At 41.3% G+C, this 24652-nt stretch overlaps 1 protein-coding gene across 2 annotated transcripts in view; it reads left to right on the forward strand.

Annotated features, from left to right (window-relative positions):
* Positions 1–24652, forward strand: part of NAR1 (ferredoxin hydrogenase) — a 48177-nt gene that overhangs the window by 9188 nt on the left and 14337 nt on the right. Inside the window, exons 2-5 of one of the 2 annotated variants that reach the window (XM_089982038.1) lie at positions 2405–2490; positions 3012–3168; positions 4371–4557; positions 5032–5158. In XM_089982038.1, the coding sequence (XP_089838164.1) occupies positions 2405–2490; positions 3012–3168; positions 4371–4557; positions 5032–5158 (557 nt within the window). The remainder of the gene's footprint in view (positions 1–2404; positions 2491–3011; positions 3169–4370; positions 4558–5031; positions 5159–24652) is intronic. The other variant, XM_089982111.1, reaches the window with a different exon arrangement.

Raw genomic sequence — 24652 nt, forward strand, 5'->3', positions numbered from 1 at the left:
CTGTTATCGTGATAGTGACGCACCCTCCCTGCATCACTACTTCACTTAATGCAAAAAGGAATTTAGAGCCAATAGGCTTACTCCACAATTCAACACCAACTGACCCTCGATCTTCACTGATCTACGATGCCTGAGGACACTCAATCAACAACTCCAACCGGTCTTGCACCCTGACTGAAACGATAGTTGAGAACAACTTCTTTGGGGTTCAAACGATCACGACTCTGATACCATGAAAACTATTTGGATCTGACGTTGGATCAGACCTCTAACCAAACATCAACACACACACACTGTCACACGATTTTACGTGGTTCGGCTGAGCTAGGCCTACGTCTACGATGAAACTTCTCTCTCTTTCTCAATGATTTTCCAAGAGAGTAGAGATGTATATTTATATTAACATGTTACAAAAGTTCTGTATATGGGAGGTTTCCCAATCTTGCATGAGACTCCCTACTTGCATGAGACTCCTTACAATCTTTCTTTTTGGGTACAACTCTTGCTAGATTAGCCAAAATAGAACTCTTCCCGACATATGGACTCTTCTCAATGAATGAACTCTCTTCAATGTGTGGCTCATGTGATCTTCTTGTTTAACAACACTCTTATCTTATGTCACTCATCATAAACGCAAAGCTCTTTTCCTCCTCCTTAGAATGTGCACATCTCTCTCTCTCTCTCACACACACACACACACTGTATGCTGATATTGTCTCATCACCAACTACTTTCCTACTCCCTCAAACCATTTGCTTTTTTCATGGTAGATGACATGGTGAATATATAAAGGGTAATATTGATAAGTCAGAAGCCGGAACATTGTGTAAAATCTCTCCAAGTTATTTGGTTTTAGAATAAAAACCCCAGTAAACACCCACGTTCCCAACCATGTTCCCTTTCCCTCATTATCATTACAAAACTGTAACAACCATTTTAGTTGATTCCAGATCCAAATTTGTATGGTGATATGAAACACGCGTTTGCAAGAAAAGTAAGATCTAAATTTTATGGGTGTATGAAACAAGCGTCTTGCATGAAAAGTTATAAACAGATCCAGTTTTTAATGCACATGCAAATATATACTTGATAGAAAATGTTGATCTGGATCTTATTGTAAATTTTTAAAAAGTCATAAATAAATCTGAACTCGAAACAGTTATATAGTTGGGTCTTATTGTAAGGTCTGTATGCAGAAAATATGTTGGATCTGGCTCACAATTAATGATCTGAATATGCAAATCTGAATCCAATTCAATTACAAATTTAAATCGTATCTTAATGTTCATATTAAAAAAATATTGGATTCAGATCAGAGGTTTGACTGTGTCCTATGTCACATAGACACCTCACATATCATGTGTTTCCTGTGTCAACACGACATGGTATGATACTGTATACAACTTCGTGGACACAACTGCTGGCCAACACTGTGCCCCTGACTTTGTCTATTTCGTTTTATGATCTCAATTGTTCAGTTTGTATTTACTTTCGTGTTTTTTCTCTTAAAGTTTGTCATTGATCACATTTATCAATTTTCTGCTTGGATTTACTATTAACCATAATGAGTTAGAATTCCTGTTTAAGAACTTGCATTTAAGATGATATTCTGCTTTATTGCTTTTGCATTTTAGTTTTATACAAATCTGACATTGTACCAAACATGTCCATGTTGTGTCACGTACTCTTCGTCTATGTGACATTTGTGTCATCTCTCTCTCTCTCTCTCTTACACACACACAATGTACATGGATAGATATGATTCAGATATAAGCATTACTGTGATTGCTCATTCAGATTTGGATATGGATGAAAAGAGCTAGTGCTAAATCTGGGTCTCATTATCTATTTAGGCTAATTGGACACCATGTACTTTGAATTGGATGTTAGTTGGATTCACATTTGGTTACATATGCAAAACTCTGAAATTGAATTGAATTGTGGATTCGTTGGTGTTGGTGCAGAGCACCAGCGTGTCATTAGTGTGGATCTTAGGAGCAATACAAATGGTCTCAAGCTGTTTGACCTTGGAAACTCGTAGTTGTGGCATGCACATTAGTGTCGCTACAAACACATGATATTTAGGTCGTAAATTGTTCAAAGTTTGTTGAACGAGCTCTTTTTGATACTTATTGGTCAATCAGCATATCAAATCAAAGGGCATAGATATAGGAGTGCTGTCATTGTTTCAATCAGATATATGACGAGATTGCATAGTTAATCTAACTATTTGACCATTGTTTAATCAAATTTAGTTGGAAATTTTGCTGTTGACAGATTATCATTGAATTAAAGCTTTTGCTACATGGTATTTATTGTCTGTTGTTACTAATGCTCTCTCTCTCTCTGTATATATGAAGTCAATGCCATTAACTTTAATTTTTTGATGTGCCTATTCATTTAGCAGCGCCAAGTGAAGTTGCTACCTCGTAATGTTCCATCTCAAAATGAGCCAGTCAAAATCACCCTACATGATTGCTTAGCTTGCAGGTTAAACTAATCTCCATCATCACTGTATTTGTTATAGTTATGATCCATGCTCTAATAATTGTTACATCATCTCATGATCATCACAATTTTCTCCTTTTTCACTTTCTTTACAGATAGCAAACTTTAGTGTGGGTAAGTTGTTGGGAGTCATCACTGTAGTTGTTATAGTTTTGATTCATGCTCTCATAATCTTTACTACGGTGGCAATCATCATCATCATCTCATGATCATCACCATTTTTCTCTTTTTTCACTTTTTCATTATTTCTTTACACATATACAAAACTACAAATTTTAGTGTGGTTTAGTTAATGGGAGTATGTAGGGGGAAAGTAACAATGTTTATGCTATGAATATAATCATGACTTACATACCCTTGCTTTCTGTGCATTAATTATTAATGCTGTCATGCATCTAATGTACGAACCATGTTGGTCTAGTTCCTTCCGTGCACAGAATATTTTCAGTTTTTCTTCTATGATTAATATGCTTATTAAGTTGGAATCTTTCTTGATCCTGCAGTGGTTGCATAACATCTGCTGAGACTGTCATGCTTCAGCAGCAAAGCCTGGAAGAATTTCTCTCTCGTGTAGAATCAAAGGATAAGTCTGTTATAGTGTCTCTGTCACCTCAATCAAGAGCATCCTTGGCAAGCTATTTTCGACTCACCTCTCTTCAGGTACCAAAAGCATGTCAACAAACTCCAGACCGAGTCCAACGAGTCCATTCTTTCAGTTTGTTTTTAAAGAATTGTTTTCTGATTTGGATTTAGTTTTCAGTGAGCTCATGATTTTTGTGCTTTTTCTTCCTTAATATTTTGGGTCAGTCATGGTTTCTCTACCTCTGATATGCAATTCCTCTTTGTATTTTGCCTTTTAAGTTCTTCTGACATTTCAGGAAATTTCCATTTTTTTTTCTTCAAGTAATTGAATGCATTTTTTCCAGTCAACCTCTATGTTTATCGTTTTCTTCTTAGACACAATTCACTTCTCTCTCTCTTTTGGTTTTAACATCCGTTCAAATTTTTAATCATGGAAACAGCTTTGGATGATGGGCTTCTTGGTGCTCTCTTTTTGCCATTTGAATATGCATTTTATCTTCTTTCAAGTAACATGTAGGTTTGATAAAAAGTTGCAAGTTGCACCAGTTCTATTCTTTTGCATAAATTGGACAGATAGTTATTACCAACTTGAAAATGAATATTAATGCGACAGTAAGTAGTGATTTTAGGAAATAAAGTATAGTGGATAATTTAATAGGAACAACAGGAATTCACAATAAGGAGGAGGAAACCCAAACAAGAAATAATCATTTATTTCAATATCTCACAAATTTGTGATTCAGAGATGTGAGTATGATGTTCAAAGATGTTATCTCACATTCATTGCCATAGCCCATTTGGGTTCTTCTTTTGAATCAGACCCTAGAGATTTCCCATGATGTTTGGCCCTCACATTCTTCAGTTGTTTCTGTTGAACCTCAACCATTCTTTAAGTTATTGATGATTGCAACTGAAAAACAATCTGAAAACTCTCTCCCTTATGCATTTTCTGGTTTTATTTGATTGAAAAATGTTTTGAGAACATGCATTTTTTGACACTTATCAGAGAGTTTCCATTTTATTTAATGGAAGAAGTGTTTAGAAAAATGAACATTTGTTTCCTCTGCGATGTAATATTGGAAAATTTTATCAGAAGCATTATTATGAACAGTTTTTTTTTCTATCTTGTATTTTAGTTAAGGATTATAATATTATGGGACTTATTTCCTGGATATGTTGAATTCCCAAAGTTGTATTGCTAACCCGTGTTCAAGCTAATGACATTTTAATTTTATGTGAACCCATGTGCAAGCTAATGACAGTGAGTGCAAATTTTCCAGGTGTTCAGAAAACTTACTGGTTTTTTCAAGTCTTTAGGAGTGAAGGCTGTATTCGACACAAGCTGCAGTCGGGACTTTTCACTTATTGAATCTTGTCATGAATTTATTGCGAGATACAAGCAGCAGAATGCACTTGATGGTGGAGAATGTGGACCGATGCTTCCCATGCTTTCATCAGCATGCCCAGGTGCATTTAGGTTCCATATTGCTATAATATGGATTGTGCCCAAAAGTTAGCTACAGATGTTACTGTTACTATTAATGTCTCTCTGTTCCTGAGCCTTCTTTCTGCTGTTTTCCACCAAAAATGTGTTGGTTTGAGGTCAAGTCGAACATTAACCACAGATGCTTCGACATAATTCAGATTGTCCCTAAGCGCTGGCTACAGATGTTACTGTTGCTATGACCATGTTAGCGTACAGTTTACTTTTTCAGGGCAAAATTCCCCACATTTGTGCCACTCATACCAGATAGGGGTTGTCCAGCTCGTTCATGAATTTTTCCTCCGTACTTTTAATTGGATATTTTTGCATGCTACATTCTGTGGGGAAGGATGTAATGGATGCTGTCCTTTTCATTTTTGATGCTATTGTCTAGTTATGTTCTGCATATCTCATACAGAGTCCAATTTAATTTTCTTGTGTATCTTTTGTGCTTGCAGGTTGGATATGCTATGCTGAAAAAACACTTGGATCCTATATCTTGCCTTACATAAGCACTGTGAAAAGTCCTCAGCAAGTGATGGGAACCATCATCAAGCATCATGTTTGTCAGAAAATGGGACTCAGGTAGGTTTCTTGCAATGTCACATAGGTGCGGGTGCAGTGATGTGGCACTTTAAAAAAACTTGGGTGCGGGGGTGTGTGGAGGGTATGTATATATATATATATATCATAGTCACAAATATCGGTATCAGCTATATCTCGGCAAGCTATTTCTTGTGATAATATAGGTTTGGTGATAAATATCGGGAAAATCTCGAGAAAATATAGGGGCTTAAAAAATATAAAAAATAACAAAAAAGTAAAAAAAAACATAAATAATAAAAGAAATAAGTAAAAATGTAAAATAAAGAAAAAAACATATTTAAAATGTAAAAAAAACAGAAAATATTTGATATTGTCCTGATATTATCCCAATATTATTGCAATATATATAAATTCCTGATATTTTACCTTTAATTTTGTTTTGCCATTGTATCACGTTAATATCACGATATTTTCAAAATATCGACGATATCTGTGACTATTATATATATATATATATATAATTTTAAGAGTTTTAAGTTAACACCAATGTTGTGAAAAGCGTTGAGTCATAGTGTAGCGCTCCACTGAAAATGAAGCGAGGCGTAAAGCGGAAGCCTTAATTTTTTTTTAACTTAAAAAATCCTTTAAAAAATATCTAACAATACAAATAAATAAAAGAAATGCTTTATTGATGAAGCAACTGTGAGAAGGGAGCAACTTTCTACACAGATCTATCACCGAGAGAGAGAGAGAGAGAGAGAGAGAGAGAGAGAGAGAGAGAGAGAGAGAGAGAGAGGTTCCAGAGAAAGTGCGTCAGACCCCTTGTGGCTGCGCCTTTCATTCTATTTAATATGTTGAGTATAAAATTACTAGGGTACAGAAATACCCCTTAATAACATGATGATTTACATTATACATTGATTGGGTCTGGACCCGATCCAATATATAAAGCGGGTCGGGTCCTGCATATACATAATGATGACTTCTTTTCAGCCTCCCTCAAGTTGTGCATGGTCCTGAACCATGCACAACTTGCCTTTCATAAACCAAAATTTGTCCTTTGTCAACCCTTTAGTAAGAATGTCAGCAACTTGTTCTTCAGTCGGAACATCCATGGGCTCAATCTCTTTATCTTCAACCTTTTTCCTAATAAAATGTTGATCTATTTCAATATGCTTTGCTCGACTATGGTGGACGGGATTGAAGGACATGTTGATGGCACTTTGATTGTCACACAGTAGTAATGACCGAGCAATCGGTTCTCCCATTTCTGTCAGGAGATGTCTTATCCATGTAGCCTCAGCCGTAGCAGCAACCATCGATCTGTATTCAACCTCAGTGCTTGACCTAGCAACCGCCTTTTGCCTTCTACTGCTCCAAGATACCAAGTTTGGTCAAATGAAACTGCAATAACCGGATACTGATCGTCGTTCATTTGGATCACCTGCCCAATCAACATCAGCATAAATGACGATCTCATGGCCCCCGCCTGGATCTAATTCTCTTTTCTTGTATACCAACTCATCACCAACTGTACCCTTCAGGTAACGAAGTATACGTTTGACTGCCTCCATATGTGACATACGAGGTTCATGCATAAACTGAGATACTTGATTAACCGAGTATACTATATCAGGTCTAGTAAAAGTCAGGTATTGTAACATGCCAAATAAGCTGCGATACTTAGTGAGATCTCCATATATATCTCCTTTTTTTGAACTCAGTTTATGATGGATGACACTTGGAGTTGTTAACGGCTTACAATCTGTCATGCTCGTTCTGCTGAGAATGTCTAACGTGTATCTGTGTTGAGTAAGGGTGAGTGAATCACTTCTTTTATCAACTTCTACCCCAAGAAAATATCGCAGCTCTCCCAAATCTTTCATCTTAAATCTCTGATTTAATAACTTCTTCACCCGCTCAATGTGACTTTTACAGTTCCCTGTGATGATGATGTCATCTACATATATCAATAGAAGAGTAGTGACACCTTGTTCATTGTGAATAGATAATGGGTGATCTAGAAGGGACCGAGAGAAGCCATGCCTTTGTATCTCTAGAGAAAAGTTGTCGAACCAGGAACGAGAAGCTTGTTTCAAACCATAGAGTGCTCTCTTTAACTTACATACATATTTTTTGGCATCTCGTTCTGCATATCCAGTGGGTTGTTCCATGTAGACCTCCTCTTTTAAATCCCCGTGTAGAAAGGCATTTTTTACATCCAGCTGGCTCAATGTCCATCCATGTTCAATGGCTAGACTCAACACAATGCGAATAGTCCCCATTTTAACTACAAGACTAAAGGTTTCATCGAAGTCTTGTCCTTCCTCTTGTGTGAATCCCTTGGCTACAAGTCTAGCCTTGTACCTTTCGATGCTCCCATCTGGCTTATACTTTATCTTGTACACCCATTTTGACCCAACAACATTTCTGTTTAGTGGTCTAGGTACAATCTCCCATGTCCCATATTCATGTAAGGCTTCCATTTCTTCATTCATTGCTTCTACCCATCTTCTAGAACTCGCAACTTGATAGAACATGAGGGGCTCATCCTCTTTACTTATGGATGTCAAGAACAATTGAAAATCCAATGAATTTTTTTTATAACTTACCCACCTATCAAGCGGATGTCGAATCCGTGAGGATCATCTGATATCCATCATCTGTGAAGTGGGATCAGATGGTTCCGTACTTGTACAAGAAATGGATGAAGGCTCTTTCTCTCGCCGGGTGTACACAACACCCTTGTACCTTGTTGGCTCCAAGTCATGTGTAACAGTCTCTTCCGTTTGAGTTTCATTGGTTGATGCCTCATGTGTCTCCTTCTGACTGCAATTTGTTGGACAGTCTACTTTACCATTGGAAAAGAGTTCTGAATTTAACCATGGGTAGTATATCTCAACGGTGGGGCTTGAGTTGTCAGTATGAAGAGTTGAACTAGCACTCTGATAATCAAAATTCATTTCATCGAAACTACATTCCTTGATATTTTGACATGCTTACTCAGGGGATCATAGCACCTGTAGCCTTTGTAGTCTTCTGCATATCCTATAAACCTGCATTTTAAGGCTTTATCTTGAAACTTGTGCCTTAGTGAGCTGTCAATGTGAACATAGCAAACAAACCCAAACACACGTAATTCATGATAATCAGGTTGTGTGCCGAATAGAGAAAAATATGGTGACTTATTCTCTAAGATACTCATGGGTAGTCGATTTATCACATGAACTGTAGAGTGAAAAGCCTCAATCCATAATGATACAGGGAGATTGCTCTCGTGCATCATGCTCATTGCAGTCTCAACAATATGTCGATGCTTCCTCTCAGCAATCCCATTTTGTTGAGGTGTATGCGGGAAATACACTCTTCTCTTAATCCCATTGTGTTGAAGGAAACTAACAAAGTCACTTGAGGAGAATTCACCTCCTCCATCACACTGGAAATTGAGAATGTTGGTAGAGAAATGATTTTGAACAAAAGAATGAAATCTCTGAAACAATCCAAAGACTTCTGATTTATGCTTCATAAAAAATATCCAAGTATAGCGCGAGTAACTATCAATGAGAATAAGATAGTATTTACTGCCAGAAAGAGAAGTAATTGGAGCAGGACCCCAGGCATCCGAACAAATGACCTCAAATCGCCTTGAAGCTCTTTTATTAATGGAAGCGAATGGTAAAACATGACTCTTACATAAATGACAACTAGAACACTTTGTATCAATGACCTCTGAACTCAAGACTGGACTTAGGAATGAGATTATTCAAGACAAGTTTTTCAATAAAATGACGACCACAATGGCCAAGACGACTATGCCAAAGTCTTGGCTTATTACATTCAGAAATAGTAAATATAAAACCAGGATAAAAAAATTGACGTTGGTGAGGCTTCAAGGATGAATAATTAGGATGAATGGAGGAAGGATCTTCTTGAAAGATGTACATGTTGCCCCATCGTTTTCCTTCAGCGAATGTCTTCCTCGTGCGAAGATTCTTGACATAAACAGAAGAGGGAGTAAATTCAACTGAAGCATTAGCATCATCAACGAGTTTTGAGACAAAAACAATGTTCTTTTGAATATTAGGTGCATGAATGGCACTCGAAAGTTTAAGAGAGGACTTTGACATGGGTATAATGGCATTTCCAGTATGTGAGATTGAGTGATGAGATCCATCTCCTGTGACTATGCTATTTTTACCAACATAAGGGGTAAGAGTCAAGAATTTACCTGCATCACTCGTGATATGAGTAGCTGCTCCGGAGTCAACATACCAAATGCCTTTGTCATTTTGCTTCATATTCAATCCTGCCAAGGCTGCCAACTGCAAGTCCTTTACTTCTCCATCTTTCCTAGCCTCTGCTTGTGGGGCTTTCCCTTTGTTTTGAGGATTAAACCAACAATTTGCTTTAATGTGCCCTTTCTTGTTGCATAGAAAACATGTGGGGATGGGTCTCTGTCCTTGTATATTGGGTGTTGGAAGCAGAGTTACCAGAAGCGCCTAAGCAAAAGGGGAAGCGCGCTTCCCCGAAGCGTGAGGGGAAGCGTCCCCCATAAAAGGGTAGCGCGCTTCCCCCACGCTTCCCCCTTTTTTCCATTTTTTTGCTTCCGGTTCGCTTCCTAGGTCGCTTCCGGTTCGCTTCCTAGGTCGCTTCAGAGACGGTTTAGAATTTTCTTCTAAGTGGTCCCACGCTTCCCCGCTTCCTAAATTTTTGAAAGTGCCTCGCTTCCCGCTCTCGCTTCCCGTATCACTTCCCGCTCCCGCTTCCTCGACTGGTAACTCTGGTTGGAAGTATACCACGACCTCCATAGGTATTTCTTTTTTGACCTCCTTTTCCTCGAAAAAAACTTCCTCGTCCTCGACCATAACTCAATCCTGTAGCTAGAACATCTTGAGTTCCTGAATGTCCATGAAAATCTTCAGAAGATCCTTTTAGAGTCATTTCATATTGCAGTAATTTCGCACGAAGATCTTCAAACTTTAGAAGTTCTGGTAAACATAGTAAGGTTGTCGTCATAACATGATATTCTGGCCCCAATCCGCTCAAGGTTTGTTGCACCTTATCTTTTTCACTGACAAGACACCCAACAATAGCTGGTCTGTGATGCCTTTCATTTTGTTCAGGTATTCCATAATAGACATGGAATCTTTCTTCAGCATTTGAAATTCTCGCTTGAGAAACATGATTCTCGTCTCAGAGATCTGCGAATATGTCTGAACTAACTTATCCCACAGTTCCTTGGCCGACCAATCATCAGGAAGGGCAACAAGGACCTTCTGTGAGAGAGTTGAAGTGATGTATGCCACTAGCGATTGATCCCTCTTCATCCAAGCAACATATTTTGGATTTTTGTGAAGAACAATAGACTGTTCTCGTTTATCGTCCGCTTTTTCTTGCGAAATGAATTCTGGAGGCGGAGGAACCGATCCATCCAGATGACCAGAGAGGTCTTGACTCTTTATGAATGAGATGATCTGTCTTTTCCAGGTTAAGAAATTTGAGTTATTCAGTTTTTCAGAGACTAGTTGACCGAGAAAGCTTGAGGACAAGCATGATTGCGCATGAGTATTATCCATTTGCATATTTATGATAGAAAACAACCTTACGGTAGAAATTGAATTTATATCCTAAAACTGTAGCTGTATGACAGATTTCGGCAAGAAGTACGTCACGACAGGGCTTTAAACTCAGTAGGAATCTGAACAGATGAATGGACAGACTGAACAAATGAGAGGGGTTCGGTAAATGAGAAGAAAAGAGACATATATTGTGTGCGACAAGAAGGAATAAAAGAAAGGGGTTCAGTAAATGAAATAAAGGAATCTCGGGGATCGATAAATGAAAAGAAAAGACGGCAAATGAGAAGAAAAGAGACTTATATTTCGTGCGACAAGAAGGAATAAAAGAAAGGGGTTCAGTAAATGAAATAAAGGAATCTCAGGGATCGATAAATGAGAAGAAAAGAAATAAGGATCAGCTTTTGCATGAAATTGGACCTGACAAAGTTTGCAGACTGGTTGAGCAGCTTCAGCTTTTGCAGTAGGATACTGTTCACGAGACACTGTTCATGAGACACTGTTCACAAGACCTGCTTTTGCAGACTGGCAGGGTACTCGACCTGATAGGAAGAGGCTGAGCAGCTTTTGCAGACTGGTTGGGTACAACTTTTGCAGATGGAGCAGCTTTCTTACTCCCAGATACGTCGCTGCTCTGATACCATGTGAGAAGGGAGCAGCTTTCTACACAGATCTATCACCGAGAGGAAAAGAGAGAGAGAGAGAGAGAGAGAGGTTCCAGAGAAAGTGCGTCAGACCCCTTGTGGCTGCGCCTTTCATTCTATTTAATATGTTGAGTATAAAATTACTAGGGTACAAAAATACCCCTTAATAACATGCTGATTTACATTATACATTGATTGGGTCTGGACCCGATCCAATATATAAAGCGGGTCGGGTCCTGCATATACATAATGACGACTTCTTTTCAGCAACAACCAATAAGAAATAGAAAATCCGAAATAAAGACCGACAAATATGAGATTAACATGTAAAAGTAATATTAATGCAAGAACTTGATCTATGTAAGTATCTAAGAAATAAAATATGAGATCAACTTTCTAGGTGCTTGCATATATGCGATCAACTTTCTAGGTGATTGCATATATGCAATCTCCATAGACTTTAAAATGTTTTCACGATAAAAAAAATATCAAACAATAGATGAAGACCAGGATTATACAGCACCTGTGCACTAGTAATGGGTACTGCACCATGATGATCGATAAAGAACTGTTTATCATCCCGAAGAACTGTCCAAAGAAATTTCTTCTTGTGTTAGAAACAACATATAGGAAATTAACTGGAAAAGGAACCAAAGCACTTGATTAATTTTTGCTTTTCAGTATACAGAAAGAAATGAAAACCCAATTCAGGAAATCTGAACTTTTTCCATCCAAACAAAAAGAAACCACCAATGCAGAATTACATCAAATCGGTAAGGCAGACAATGAAACGGAATACATATATAACTTTTAGGTTTTGCAGGTTTGAATTTTTGCATAAGACACCCGGCTTGAAAAAGATCAACATTTTCATTAGTAATGGTCCACAAGCAGATGGCAGATGTTACCAAAGCTGTGTTAAACAGCATTTACATGAATCATAGGGCTACCGGAGAAGAAAAGAACTGCTAAGGTTTGTCTGAATGCTTCAGTTCTCACATTTGAAGCAACGGATTTGAGAACCAGACATTTGAGATTCATGCATCCCTGGCTCGACCTCCCAAGGTGATGCAGAGCAGGACCAGATTGGGCCTGTACCGCGTGACCCAGGCACGGCCAGGGAAACCGACCCACAGGGGATGGACGATCGAACCCAGGAGCTGGATCCGATCGCAGGTAAGGTGACCCGATGCAGGGACGTGACCCTGCGCACCTACTCCAGACGAGGGAAGGCCCAGATTGTCCCAGATCCATCTGCAGAGTGAAGACGTCTCGGGTCCAGAACCGGACCTGAGACTTGGGTCCACTTACACCCTTAAATACCTTATTCTAGGGTTGCGTGCGGCAGACATGATTGAAAGTTCAACAACCTCCTTTGATATTGTTTTTTTTTTTGCAGTTTTCCCTTTTGATTTCTTCATTTCATTCATTGCTACTTTTCTTCCGATTGTTTCATTTTACTGTTCAAATTAAAGTTTCATTGAAATAAAACCCAACACCGTCATTTTCGGTGATCTTTCTTCTTATTTCTGCGCATCGCAGACCGTGAGGGTCGTGCCCTCATCTGCTGAAGCCAAGAACGTGAAAGTCGAACCTCTCGCTGCATCAAAGTGGTATCAAAGCACCAACCTTCCTTCTTCGTCATCGGCATGGCTCAAAAGGCGAGGAACGATCCTGCAAGTGGAAAAGAGCGGGAGGAAACCGATAACGAAGATCCAATGATGCGTATGATGGATATGATGACCAAAATGCAAGAAAATATGTTGCGCATGAACAAAGAAGTGCCAGGGATATCAAAATGGCTGGACGGGATTGAAGGTTGGCTCGTCACCCTAGAGTCACCAGCGGAGCCGCATATGACGTCAACACAAAAAATGGTATGGGAGTGGGCGACGATGCTGTCAGTCTCGTCAATACTGCAGTGATCGACCCAGCCCAACTGAATCGTCAGCCTGTCGTGCAATCGGAGGGCATCGGGGAGGATCTGTGCAGGAATGCCAACCGCGAGACACTCCAGCAAGGGGTGCCATTTCTGAACCCTGGCGCGACTGCCACTCGGGTGGTCGGAGCCCTCTAGCCGACCTAGGGGCCCATTGAAGGACCTCCCAACGTCGGCCTGGGTGCGCAGGCTTGGCACCGACCCATGACTCAGGGGTTGCAGGCCAGACATGACCTGCAGGGCCTGGCTGCAGGCGCGCCAGCGTCAGCCCGGGCCGGGGCTGGCCTATCGACCCTCCCAGCGCTCGTGTGTGGGGGCTCGGTCGCAGCCCATCAGCAAGCAAAGGGGGGTGATCCCCTGTGGATTGGACCAAACCCGACATGGTCCAGCCTGGAGCCGAGACTAGTAGGGCCCGGACCCGGGTCCCGGGGACCATCCTTTGTGTCCTTGGGAGCGGGCTCGAGTCTCGAAACCCATACCCGACCTACCCAGTTGGGTTCGGTTCACGGTTCGCCCCTAATCAAACCCAACCCACTACTTTTGATCCTCAAAATGGATCCAATGCCGACCCAAACCCATATCGGACCCGGACGGAGCTCCAATTTGAATTTGAGCTGGGTCAAAACCAGACCCATCTTGTTGTGGATCAAGGATCGAGTTCAAACCAGGCCTTCTCAGACCACAACTCGATCCATGATCCCACCTACCCCATTCTGGGTTCGACGAATAGTTTAGGACTTGACCCGATCCAGATCCAATCAGGTGAGTCATCCCAATACTACACCAACCAAACCCAATACCCGTACCAGACCCAACCCGTTAACCTGTCCCCGATCCAGAACCCCGCACTATACCCGACCCACTACCTCCACCCAAACCCAACCCATAATCCAAACCCATATTATCCTATTCCTACCCACCTAGAGCCCGAGACCCGATCAACCCTTCCACCTTTAGTTGGACCTCTTGTCGTATCGGTGCCTTAACGCCTGCCACAGATGGTTCCCACTCACGGGGGGGGGGGGGCAGACCGAGGCCGATTCCAACAGTAGCTATGCAGATTCAGCAGGGATCGGCGTGATCTGAGCGCCGACCACACGTCATGGGAGTTCGTCAGCATCAGTTACCAGGCGAGCAGTACCGTGGAGGAGATGAGATCGTGATGGATGATGATACTTTCTGGAACGAGTACCCTGCAGGAATGGTGGAGACCCATCAGCAGAGAGCACCCCTCCACATATGAGGTGAAGTTAGATCTTCCAGAGTTCGCAGGACGATTCGATGCGAAGCAGTTCTTCGACTGGTCCTATGTCGTACAGTTCTTCTTCGACTACCACACTGTTGTTGAGTACCGTCGTGTCTCTCTAGCTTTCACTCGGTTGCGAGGCCTATCGCAGACATGGTGGGTTGAGCTGCAGAGGTCGAGAAAGCGGCATGGACTAAAGCACATATAGACATGAGAGGAGATGCCGAGGTTGATGCAGTCCAAGTTCGTGCCGTCAGATCATGCTGAGAGAGCCTACAAGGAGTACCTGACCCGTACTATGGCAGAGTATACTGCTGAGTTCCATCGTCTATCCCTGTGAATGCAGATCGAGGAGACCGCCCGCCAGCAGGTCACGAGGTATATTTCTGGTCTCCGTCCTACTATTTCTGATGATTTCAGTTGTGTCACAGTCGAGTCCTTGGATCAGGCAAGCAGTTATGCCATGAATGTGGAGGAAAATTTAAAAAGGAGGAAGGAATATAGGATCTCCCGTAGTGACCCGTCCAGTCGACTTAAGTCGAGTTTCCCAACCAGGGGAGCGAGCTCCCCTAAGAAGAAAGACTCAAAGTCCACCCCTAGAATAGACCCTAGCAAACCCGATCAGTCCGGACCCGCATACAATACCAGATCCAAAGCCAAACCTAGTGAGTCTACCATATGTTGTTTTAGGTGTCAGGAGTTAGGATATGTCACATCCAAGTGACCCACCGTGAACAAGAACGCCCATCTCGTCGAGGATATTGTTGAGTCAGCATCCGATAGTGAGAGTGAGGGTGAATCATTGGTTGAGGAAGAGGATGAGAGGGAAGTCGTAGAGTTCGACGACAACGTCAAAAATTTATTGTCCATCCGTCATGTTTTGACCTCACCCCGAGAGTCGACCCCTACAAAATGATTGTGGAACAACATTTTTAGAACCCGGTGCAACTGTGAGGGTCATGCGTGTGAGAATATGGTGTCCGAGAGTGTCGTGTCCACCTTGAACCTGAAAATGGAGAAATTGTCTCAACCATACAAGATGGCATGATTCAAGAAAGGAAACAGGATTCCCATCAACCAACGTTGTTTAGTTTGGTTCTCCATGGAGGAGCATTACCACGATGAGGTGTGGTGTGATATAGCCCCTATGAGTGTGTCACATTTTTTGGGGTCGTCCCTGACAGTTTGATCGCAAGACCATTCACGATGGCCGTAAGAACACGTACTCATTTATTTTTAAGGGTCATAAAATAGTCTTTTTGCCTCTCAAGGAGACCACTTTTCCCACTATGGATAAGCTTGAGCGAGTTCCCAGGCTCGCGGGCCTATCTTACCGGTCTTTCTTGAGCCATTGTCGAGAGGGTGGTTATTGCTATGCCCTGGTGGCTAAGTCGTTGATGAGTACATCGTTGTTCGTTCCCGCGAACATCGCCCCCCTTGTTGAGGAGTTTCGCGACATTATTCCAGATGACCTTCCTGATGGTCTACCTTCGATGAGGGTGGTTCAGCAAGCCATTGATTTTGTCTCGGGATTGAGTCTCCCTAACCTCCCCGTGTATTGCATGAACCCATCCGAGCATGCCGAGTTGTTGAGGCAGGTTCAGGAGTTACTGCAAAAGGGGTTTATTCGTGAGAGTATGAGCCCTTGCGCCGTACTCGCCCTACTCATCCCTAAGAAAGATGGGTCCATGCGCATGTGTGTTGATAGTCGAGCAATCAATCGCATCACTGTCAAATATCGTTTTTTCATTCCTCGTTTGGATATGTTTGATATGTTGGTTGGTGCCTCTATTTTCTCCAAAATTGATTTAAAAAGTGGGTACCACTAAATTCGTATACGAGAGGGAGATGAATGGAAAACGACATTCAAGATACGTGATGGATTGTATGAGTGGTTAGTCATGCCATTTGGGTTATCAAATGCCCCAAGTACTTTTATAAACATGATGACCCAAGTATTGCGTTCTTGTATAGGGAAGTTTGTTGTGGTCTATTTTGATGACATTTTGATTTATAACTCGTCTTTGTCTGATCATTTGCGTCAAGTCTTAGAGATTTTAAGAAGGGAAAAGTTGTATGTCAATGCCAAAAAGTATGAGTTTATGACGTCAAGTATTGTGTTTTGGGATTTTATTGTGTCGTCTGATGGAGTTAAGGCGGATCCCGCCAAAGTTCGTGTGATTGTAGAATGGCCTACCCCAAAGACTATAGGAGAGATCCGCAGTTTCCACGGGTTAGCCACTTTCTACCGTCGTTTTGTGAGAAACTTCAGCACCCTCATGGCCCCTATCACGGAGTGTCTAAAGGGTACTAGTTTCCATTGGACGTTTGCCGCGGGAAAGGCCTTCACGCTCATCAAAGAGAAAATGACTAGTGCCCCCCCTATCTTGGCCCTTCCCGATTTTAGCGCAGTCTTTAAGGTTGAGTATGATGCCTCTAAAGTGGGAATTGGTGCAGTCTTGAGTCAGAACCGTAGGCCTATTGCTTTCTTTAGTGAAAAGCTGACTCAAGCCAGGTGTCAGTACTTCACTTATGATGTCGAGTTCTATGCCGTTGTACAAGCCCTTCGTTATTGGAGGCATTATCTCATTTATAAGGAGTTCGTCTTGTACACGAATCATGAGGCGTTGAAGTATTTGAATAGTCAAAAGAAGTTGAGTGCTAGACATGCCAAGTGGGTCGGCTTCTTGCAAGAGTACACCTTCAATATTCGCCATCAATCAGGTACTCTGAACAAGGTAGCTGACGCACTTAGTAGGAAGAATAGTCTTTTGATGACTATGTCAGTGCAAGTCATTGGGTTCGAGCAGTGCAAGGAGTTGTACCCAACGGACCCTGATTTCCAGCAGGTCTGGGAAGGGTGCCTCTCCCTTGATAGCACAACTGACCCATGGTTCAGTATATATAACGGTTATCTCTTTCAAGGTAATAAGTTATGTGTGTGCCTTCTCTCTTAGACTTTAATTGATTTCTGAGTTACATGAAGGGGGACTAGCTGGGCATTTTGGACATGATAAGACGTTCGCTTTGTTAGATGAACGCTACTTTTGGCCCAAAATGCGCAAAGATGTTGTCAAGTTCATTCAAAGTTGTCGAGTGTGTCAAGTGTCCAAGGGTCGACGTCAGAATAGTGGTTTGTATACTCCGTTGCCCATCCCTGAGCGGCCCTGGGAACATGTGTCAATGAATTTCATTGTGGGTCTTTCCAGAACCTCGCATCGTTTTGATTCCATCTTAGTTGTGGTTGACCGATTTTCCAAGATGGTTATCTTTGTCCCGTGTAAGCGAACCACCGATGCCTCGTTAGTAGCCTCGTACTACTTCAAGGACGTGGCCCGCTTTCATGGATTGCTCCACAGGATCACCTCAGATTGTGACACGCGCTTTATGAGTCATTTTTGGAAATCGTTATGGGCCTTATTGAAAACCAAGCTCCAGTTCAACAGTGCATACCACCCACAAACCGATGGTCAAACCGAAGTTGTGAACTGCACCCTACTTGTTAAGGAGTCTAGTGGAGGAGAATGTCAAAACATGGGACCTAGTCTTGCCTCAAGCCGAGTTTGTGTATAACAACTTCATTAACCGATCCACGGGCAAGTCTCCTTTTCAAGTGGTTTATGGTCGGTCACCCACTCGTGTAGTAGATCTAGCACCTGTGACCAGTCTCCCAGACTCAGCCCCAGACGTGTTTGATGCCATTGAGTATGTGCCTGATATACATAGGCAAGTCCGATCCAAGCTTGTGGAGAGTTACGAAGCTTACAAAACTTTCGTAGACCAAGGTCGTCGCGATGTTCAGTTCCAAGTTGGTCAGTTAGTATGGGTTTACCTGCGTCCTGAGTGTTTTCCAGTAGGTACTTACGGCAAGTTGAGTCCTAAGAAATATGACCCTTTCAAGATCCTCCAGCGATTGGGCCTGAATGCCTACATCCTTGAAATGCCTAAAGATTGGCACATTTCGCCTATCTTCAATGTGTCTGATCTATATGCTTACTGTGGAGACAACAAGTCGTCAAAGCCGACTTCTTCTCAACTAGGGGAGAATGATGCAGAGCAGGACCAAATTAGGCCTGTACCGCGTGACCCAGGCACGGCCAGGGAACCCGACCCATAGGGGATGGACGATCGGACCCAGGAGCTGGATCCGATCGCATGTAAGGTGACCCGATGCAGGGACGTGACCCTACACACCTACTCCAGACGAGGGAAGGCTCGGATCGTCCCAAATCCATCTGCATAGTGAAGGCGTCTCGGGTCCAGAATCGGATCCGAGACCCGGGTCCACTTACATCCTTAAATACCCTATTCTAGGGTTGCGTGCGGCAGACGTGATTGAAAGTTCAGCAGCTTTCATTGATATTTTTTTTCTACAGTTTTCCCTTTTGATTTCTTCATTTCATTCATTGCTACTTTTCTTCCGATTGTTTTATTTTACTGTTCAAATTGAAGTTTCATTGAAATAAAAACCAACATCGTCATTTTCGATGATCTTTCTTCTTATTTCTGCACATCGCACGACTGTGAGGGTCGTGCCCTCATCTGCCGAAGCCAAGAACGTGAAAGTCGAACCTCTCGCTGCATCACAAGGTTAGGCCAAGGATATATGAGTCTCCCTTCAAACATGAATCTCAAATCCTCAAAAAGTGAGAATCTGAAATACATCATGTGTTGAGAGATATTATCGTGAGGGGTTTATTAGAAATTAGAAAGGTTATCAGGTGGTCTTAATTATTATTTAATCTTTAATGTCCTCTTTTGTAAATTTACTCATTAACCCTAATCGCTACTTAAGGAGGATTAGGGTTAATCGTTAATGTGATTTTTTTATTCTTTTCGTTTCAACATGGTATCAAAGCCTCTCGTTCTTGGGAGAATCTGACGCCTAGGCTGTATTTCCTCTTCTCTCTTTATCGTGATTCTTTCTTCGTGATTCTTTCCTCGTCTTCTCTCCTCTCCTCTCATCGGTTCGATTCCTAAGTTTTTTTGTCTCGACCTGGGATCTGATTAGATCTGTACAATATGCAAATCTGATCAGACACCCTAGATCGTGTCTCTCTCTTTTGCGTCTTATTGATGACGCTTCAGTAATATTAATGGATCGTGTCGAATCAGATCTGCCATCGTGTGGAGGTTTCGTGGAGTAGACTTGATATCGTGATCGTGTTTTTTTTGTGGAGCAGACCTGAGATCGTGCAATAACCAGATGTCGGGTAGCGTGGATCGCTGATGTTGGATCAGACCTGAATGGTGAGACTGGCTGATCTTTGCTTGTATCAGGGTCGTGTTGATGTGGTAAGTGTTAAATCTGTTGCGCCTGCTGTCTTTGGAATCAGATTTAATAAGATCTGAGTCGTGTTGATGCAGTAGTCGTTAAATCTGTCGTGATTGTTGTTGTTGGAATCAATTTTAATCAGATCTTAATAGTGTTGATGTAATTTTTTTTGGCTGATTGCTCGTGATTCTTTCTGGTTATATTTATTACCCTGCTAATTGGCTCGCTACTGTTAGCGGTAAATACCATGGCTGAAATAAAGTCCAGTGAACAAAGGTCTGAAGTGTCTGTAGAATATAAAGCTTTCGCTAACCCCTTTTCTTATGGGTCGTCCCTAAAGCTGGATGACAATAATTATGAAAGGTGGTCAAGGACGGCTGATGCCTACAACCGGTGAAGCCGTCTTGCTGTTACCCTTTCTCCGTCCCATGGGGACTCTTAGACTTCGGCTCTCATTGTCACTGGTGGACGCGGGCATAGTTTACCTAGTTCTTCCAGAGGTAGAGGTCGTAGCAGACTTCAGTGTACATATTGTGGCAAGCAGGGATACCTTGAGGATCGTTGTTGGGATAAGAACCCTAAAAGTCACCCTCAGAGCTCATCCTTGTTCCCCAAAGCAACAACTCAGAGTGTTTCTTCCATCACTGAACCTGTGCCTACCTCTTCAACCAATACGATCAGCTTCTTTCTCAGAGTTCTGCATCAATGTCTGCCTCTACTGTAGTGACTGATGGGGCATGCTCTGCGGGTACTCAGGTGGATGATGGGGGTAAGATGTGGATTATTGATTCTGGAGCATCTCGACACTTTTGTGGAGATTGACATAGTTTCTCTACACTGGTTCATCAATCTTTCCCTCGTCATGTTAAATTGGCAGATAGTAGATTATCCCCAATGGTGGGGCAAGGAGATGTGAATCTTACCCCTACATTACGAATCCAAAATGTTCTCCATGCTCTGTAGTTTCCTAAGAATTTATTATCCGTAAGCCAGCTTACAAAAGAACTAAATTCTCGAGTTATATTTGGCCCGGGTTCTTGTGTATTTCAGGATTTGCTGTCTGGGAAGAAGATTGGTGGAGGTCATGAGGAGGGCGGTGTTTACTATCTTACACAACCAGTTGGAGTAACAACTTTATGTGAGGAATCGAGTTCTAAATCCTACCAATGGCATCTCAGATTGGGTCATCCTTCTTATTCAAAGCTTCGAAGAGTCATTCCACAGGTCTCTCCTACAACAACCTTTCAGTGTGAAGCGTGTCAGCTGGGCAAGCATCATCGTAGTTCCTTTTCTTTGAGTCAGAGTTGTTCTAGTCACAGTCCTTTTGATCTAATTCATGTTGATATTTGGGGCCTAGTCGGGTTCCAAATAGGTTTCAGTCTAAGTATTACATTGTCATTGTCGATGACTACTCTAGAGTGTCTTGGGTCTTTTTAATAAAGGAGAGATCTTTATCCTAATTGTTCCTTGTTCAAAGTTGCTCCTAAGGTATTTGATTATGTTTGTTTTGTGCAAAAATTGGGACCTACTAGGGACAAACTAGCTGCACAAGCAACAAAGTGTGTCTTTCTTGGGTATCAAAAAACCCAAAAAGGATACAAATGTTTTGACCCCATTGCTCGTAAAGAGTATATCAGTGCAGATGTCACTTTCTTTGAGTCTTCCTTATTTTTCACCGTGCGCATCTCGTGTGAATCCTGATATGTCCAAATTGTTTCCCTTACCTATTCCTCCCATTCCTTTGGAGTCAGTACCTTTGGGGCCTTCATTATGTTCTGATCCCCCTTTAACTCGGTTCCATGATCCTCCATTGGTGTATACTCGCCGTCAAACCTCCTCTCGTGGACCTTCATCGTCTTTTTTTCCTGCTGACAGGGATCCAGATCATGTTGATGATTCTATTGCAGCTCCTGATGATAGTAGAGCAGATCCAAAGATTGAAAATGAGTTGCCCATAGCCCTGAGGAAAGGTACACCTCAGTGTACTCTGCACCCTATTTCAAAGTTTGTGTCGACAGACCGGATTGAAAAGAGCATGCAAAACTTTCTATCTGCTTTATCTGCCATCTTCAGTCCTATCAATCATCAATAGGCTTTATTAGATCCTCGGTGGAAACAAGCAATTCAAGAAGAAATGGATGCCTTGATTTCTCAAGGGACTTTGGAACTTGTCGATCCCCCTTCTCATGCTGACATTGTTGGTTGTAAGTGGGTGTACACTGTTAAATATCATTCTGATGACACTCTGGAGAGACATAAAGCGCGTCTAGTTGCCAAAGGCTACACCCAAACATATGGGGTGGACTTCTTTGAGACTTTCTCTCCCGTTGCCAGAATGGGTACTATATGCTTAGTTATTTCTGTGGTTGTTCATCATGGGTGGAGTATGACTCAGCTTGATGTGAAGAATGCCTTTGTCTATGGGGATCTATCTGAGACGGTCTACATGCAACAACCTACTGGTTTCGAACGACAGGGGGAGTGTGGCAAAGTGTGCAAGCTAAAAAAGGCAATATATGGGCTAAAGCAAAGCCCGTGGGTATGGTTTCACAAATTGTTTGAGGTGATGTCTAAATTTGGGTTCCAGAGGTCACCATCAGATCATTCTTTGTTCATAAAGAATGGTTATGATATAATTTTAACTGGAGATAATGAGCAGGAGATTTTCAGCGCTAAGGCATTTATGCAAAAATACTTTATTACAAAGGACCTGGGTCCTCTCAGGTACTTCTTGTGTATCAAAGTAACATGAAATAGAGAAGGTATGGTTCTTTCTCAGAGAAAATATGTGCTTGATCTTTTACAAGAGACAAGGATGCTTGGTGCAAAATCGGCCAATATTCCCATGAATCCTAAACTTCTTTTGTATGACGAGCAATCTGAGGCAGTTGATAGTAAGTCCTATAGGACTCTCATTAGTAAACTTTTCTATGTTACTGTAACTAGGCTTGACATATCATTTGTCGTTGGCAAGTTGAGTCAATTCATGGATAAACCAACGAAAGTTCATTGGTAGGTAGCTATGATGGTTCTTAAATACTTGAAAGCATCTGCAGGAAAAGGTCTATTGTTTACAAAGGGGGCAAATCTTGATGTGGTTGCGTATACTGATTCTGACTATGTCGGGTCTGTTGATGATAGGAAATCTACTACAGGGTTCTGTGTTTTTGTTGGTGGCAACTTAGTTTTATGGAGAAGCAAGAAACAAGCTGTAGTAGCAAGATCAAGTGCTGAATCAGAATATAGGGCCATGGCACAAACTATTGCCGAAATGATTTGGATAAAATCTATGCTTACTGGATTGGGCATAAAGGTTTTTCTACCTATGAAGATGATGTGTGATAATAAGGCCGCCACACACATTGCTAATAATCTTGTATTTCATGAGAGGACTAAGCATATTGAGATAGGTTGCCATTATATTCGAGATATGGTTCAAGTGGGAGATATATCAACTGTGCATGTGCCTTCAAAAGATCAAGTAGAAGATGTTTTCACAAAACCCTTATCTCTCGCAGAATTTTCAAAGTGTTATAACAAGCTGAGCATGATTAATATCTATGCTCCAGCTTGAGGGAGAGTGTTGAGAGATATTATTGTGAGGGGTTTATTAGAAATTAGAAAGGTTATCAGGTGGTCTTATTTATTATTTAATCTTTAATGTCCTCTTTTGTAAATTTACTCATTAACCCTCATCACTACATAAGGAGGATTAGGGTTAATCGTTAATGTGATTTTTTATTCTTTTCGTTTCAACAATTTGATTACCACATATTTGTGTAGGACTCACACTGCATCATTACTAATGAAAATGTTGAACAATGAAATGGAGAGGGAGAGAGGGAGAGCATGAGGGAGACAATGAGAGGGAGGCTTACCGAGAGAGGGAGGGTGTTCTTCTTCTTCTTCCTTTCGGCAGAGAGAGGGAGACAGTGAGGGAGGGCGAGAGACACGAGAGGGAGAGGGAGAGTGAGAGATGAGAGGGGGGAGTGCCCTAATCAGTCAGGCCTCCCCCCTTTTTTATGTCAAATGAGTAGCGTATGAGGCATGCGCCTTAATAGATTTACGCTTTTTTAGTGCTCCTCAAGGCCAAAGAGCCCTTGCCTTCTTGCGAGGTGCATTTTTAACAACATTGGTTAACACTAATGAAATAAAAACCATTATCATATCATCAATTCATCATGCATAAATTCATGCAATAAATCAAATTAACAATCTACAATTGTTTTTCCTCATCAATAAAAAACACCACAATTATCTCAACTTAAATATATTATGGCTACACTAAGTGAATTAAGAAAGTAGGAAACAATCAAACAAGTCACGTAGAAAACAAGTAAATTATACTAATAAAAAAAGTAAACAATGCATAATTGCATACGAAAAATATATAATACACAATGTATATGACGATAAGGTAATGATCATAATAATTTTTTGCTTCATCATCAAGTTCATCATAAGAAGAAAGAGTAGACTCAGTTATATCCATGTTTATAGTGGTGAAATTATGCTTCCCTCCAAGTCACACGCCTCTGGATTTACATCCCAAAATATGGATGATCCTTGTTTGTATTACAATAAAAATTAAAAAAATTAAAAATGTTAAATACATTAATATTTAAATAAATGAATTAAGAAATAATCAAATAACTGAGATACCAATTAAAAAATTGCAATGTAGACAAGTAATCGAAGATTGGAATGAACAAAAATTAAATCCTTTGCATGCTTGTTGGTGAGTTTTTTCTCTTGATGTAGATTTGGGCATATGTGCTCCAATTTCTTTCACAACATGATGTATCAGACTGAGATAACAATTTTAATGCAAGACGTTGGAGAATAGGTGTTTT

Source organism: Nuphar pumila, chromosome 1 (assembly GCF_984573655.1).
Source record: "Nuphar pumila chromosome 1, dmNupPumi1.hap1.1, whole genome shotgun sequence".
Lineage (NCBI taxonomy): Eukaryota > Viridiplantae > Streptophyta > Magnoliopsida > Nymphaeales > Nymphaeaceae > Nuphar > Nuphar pumila.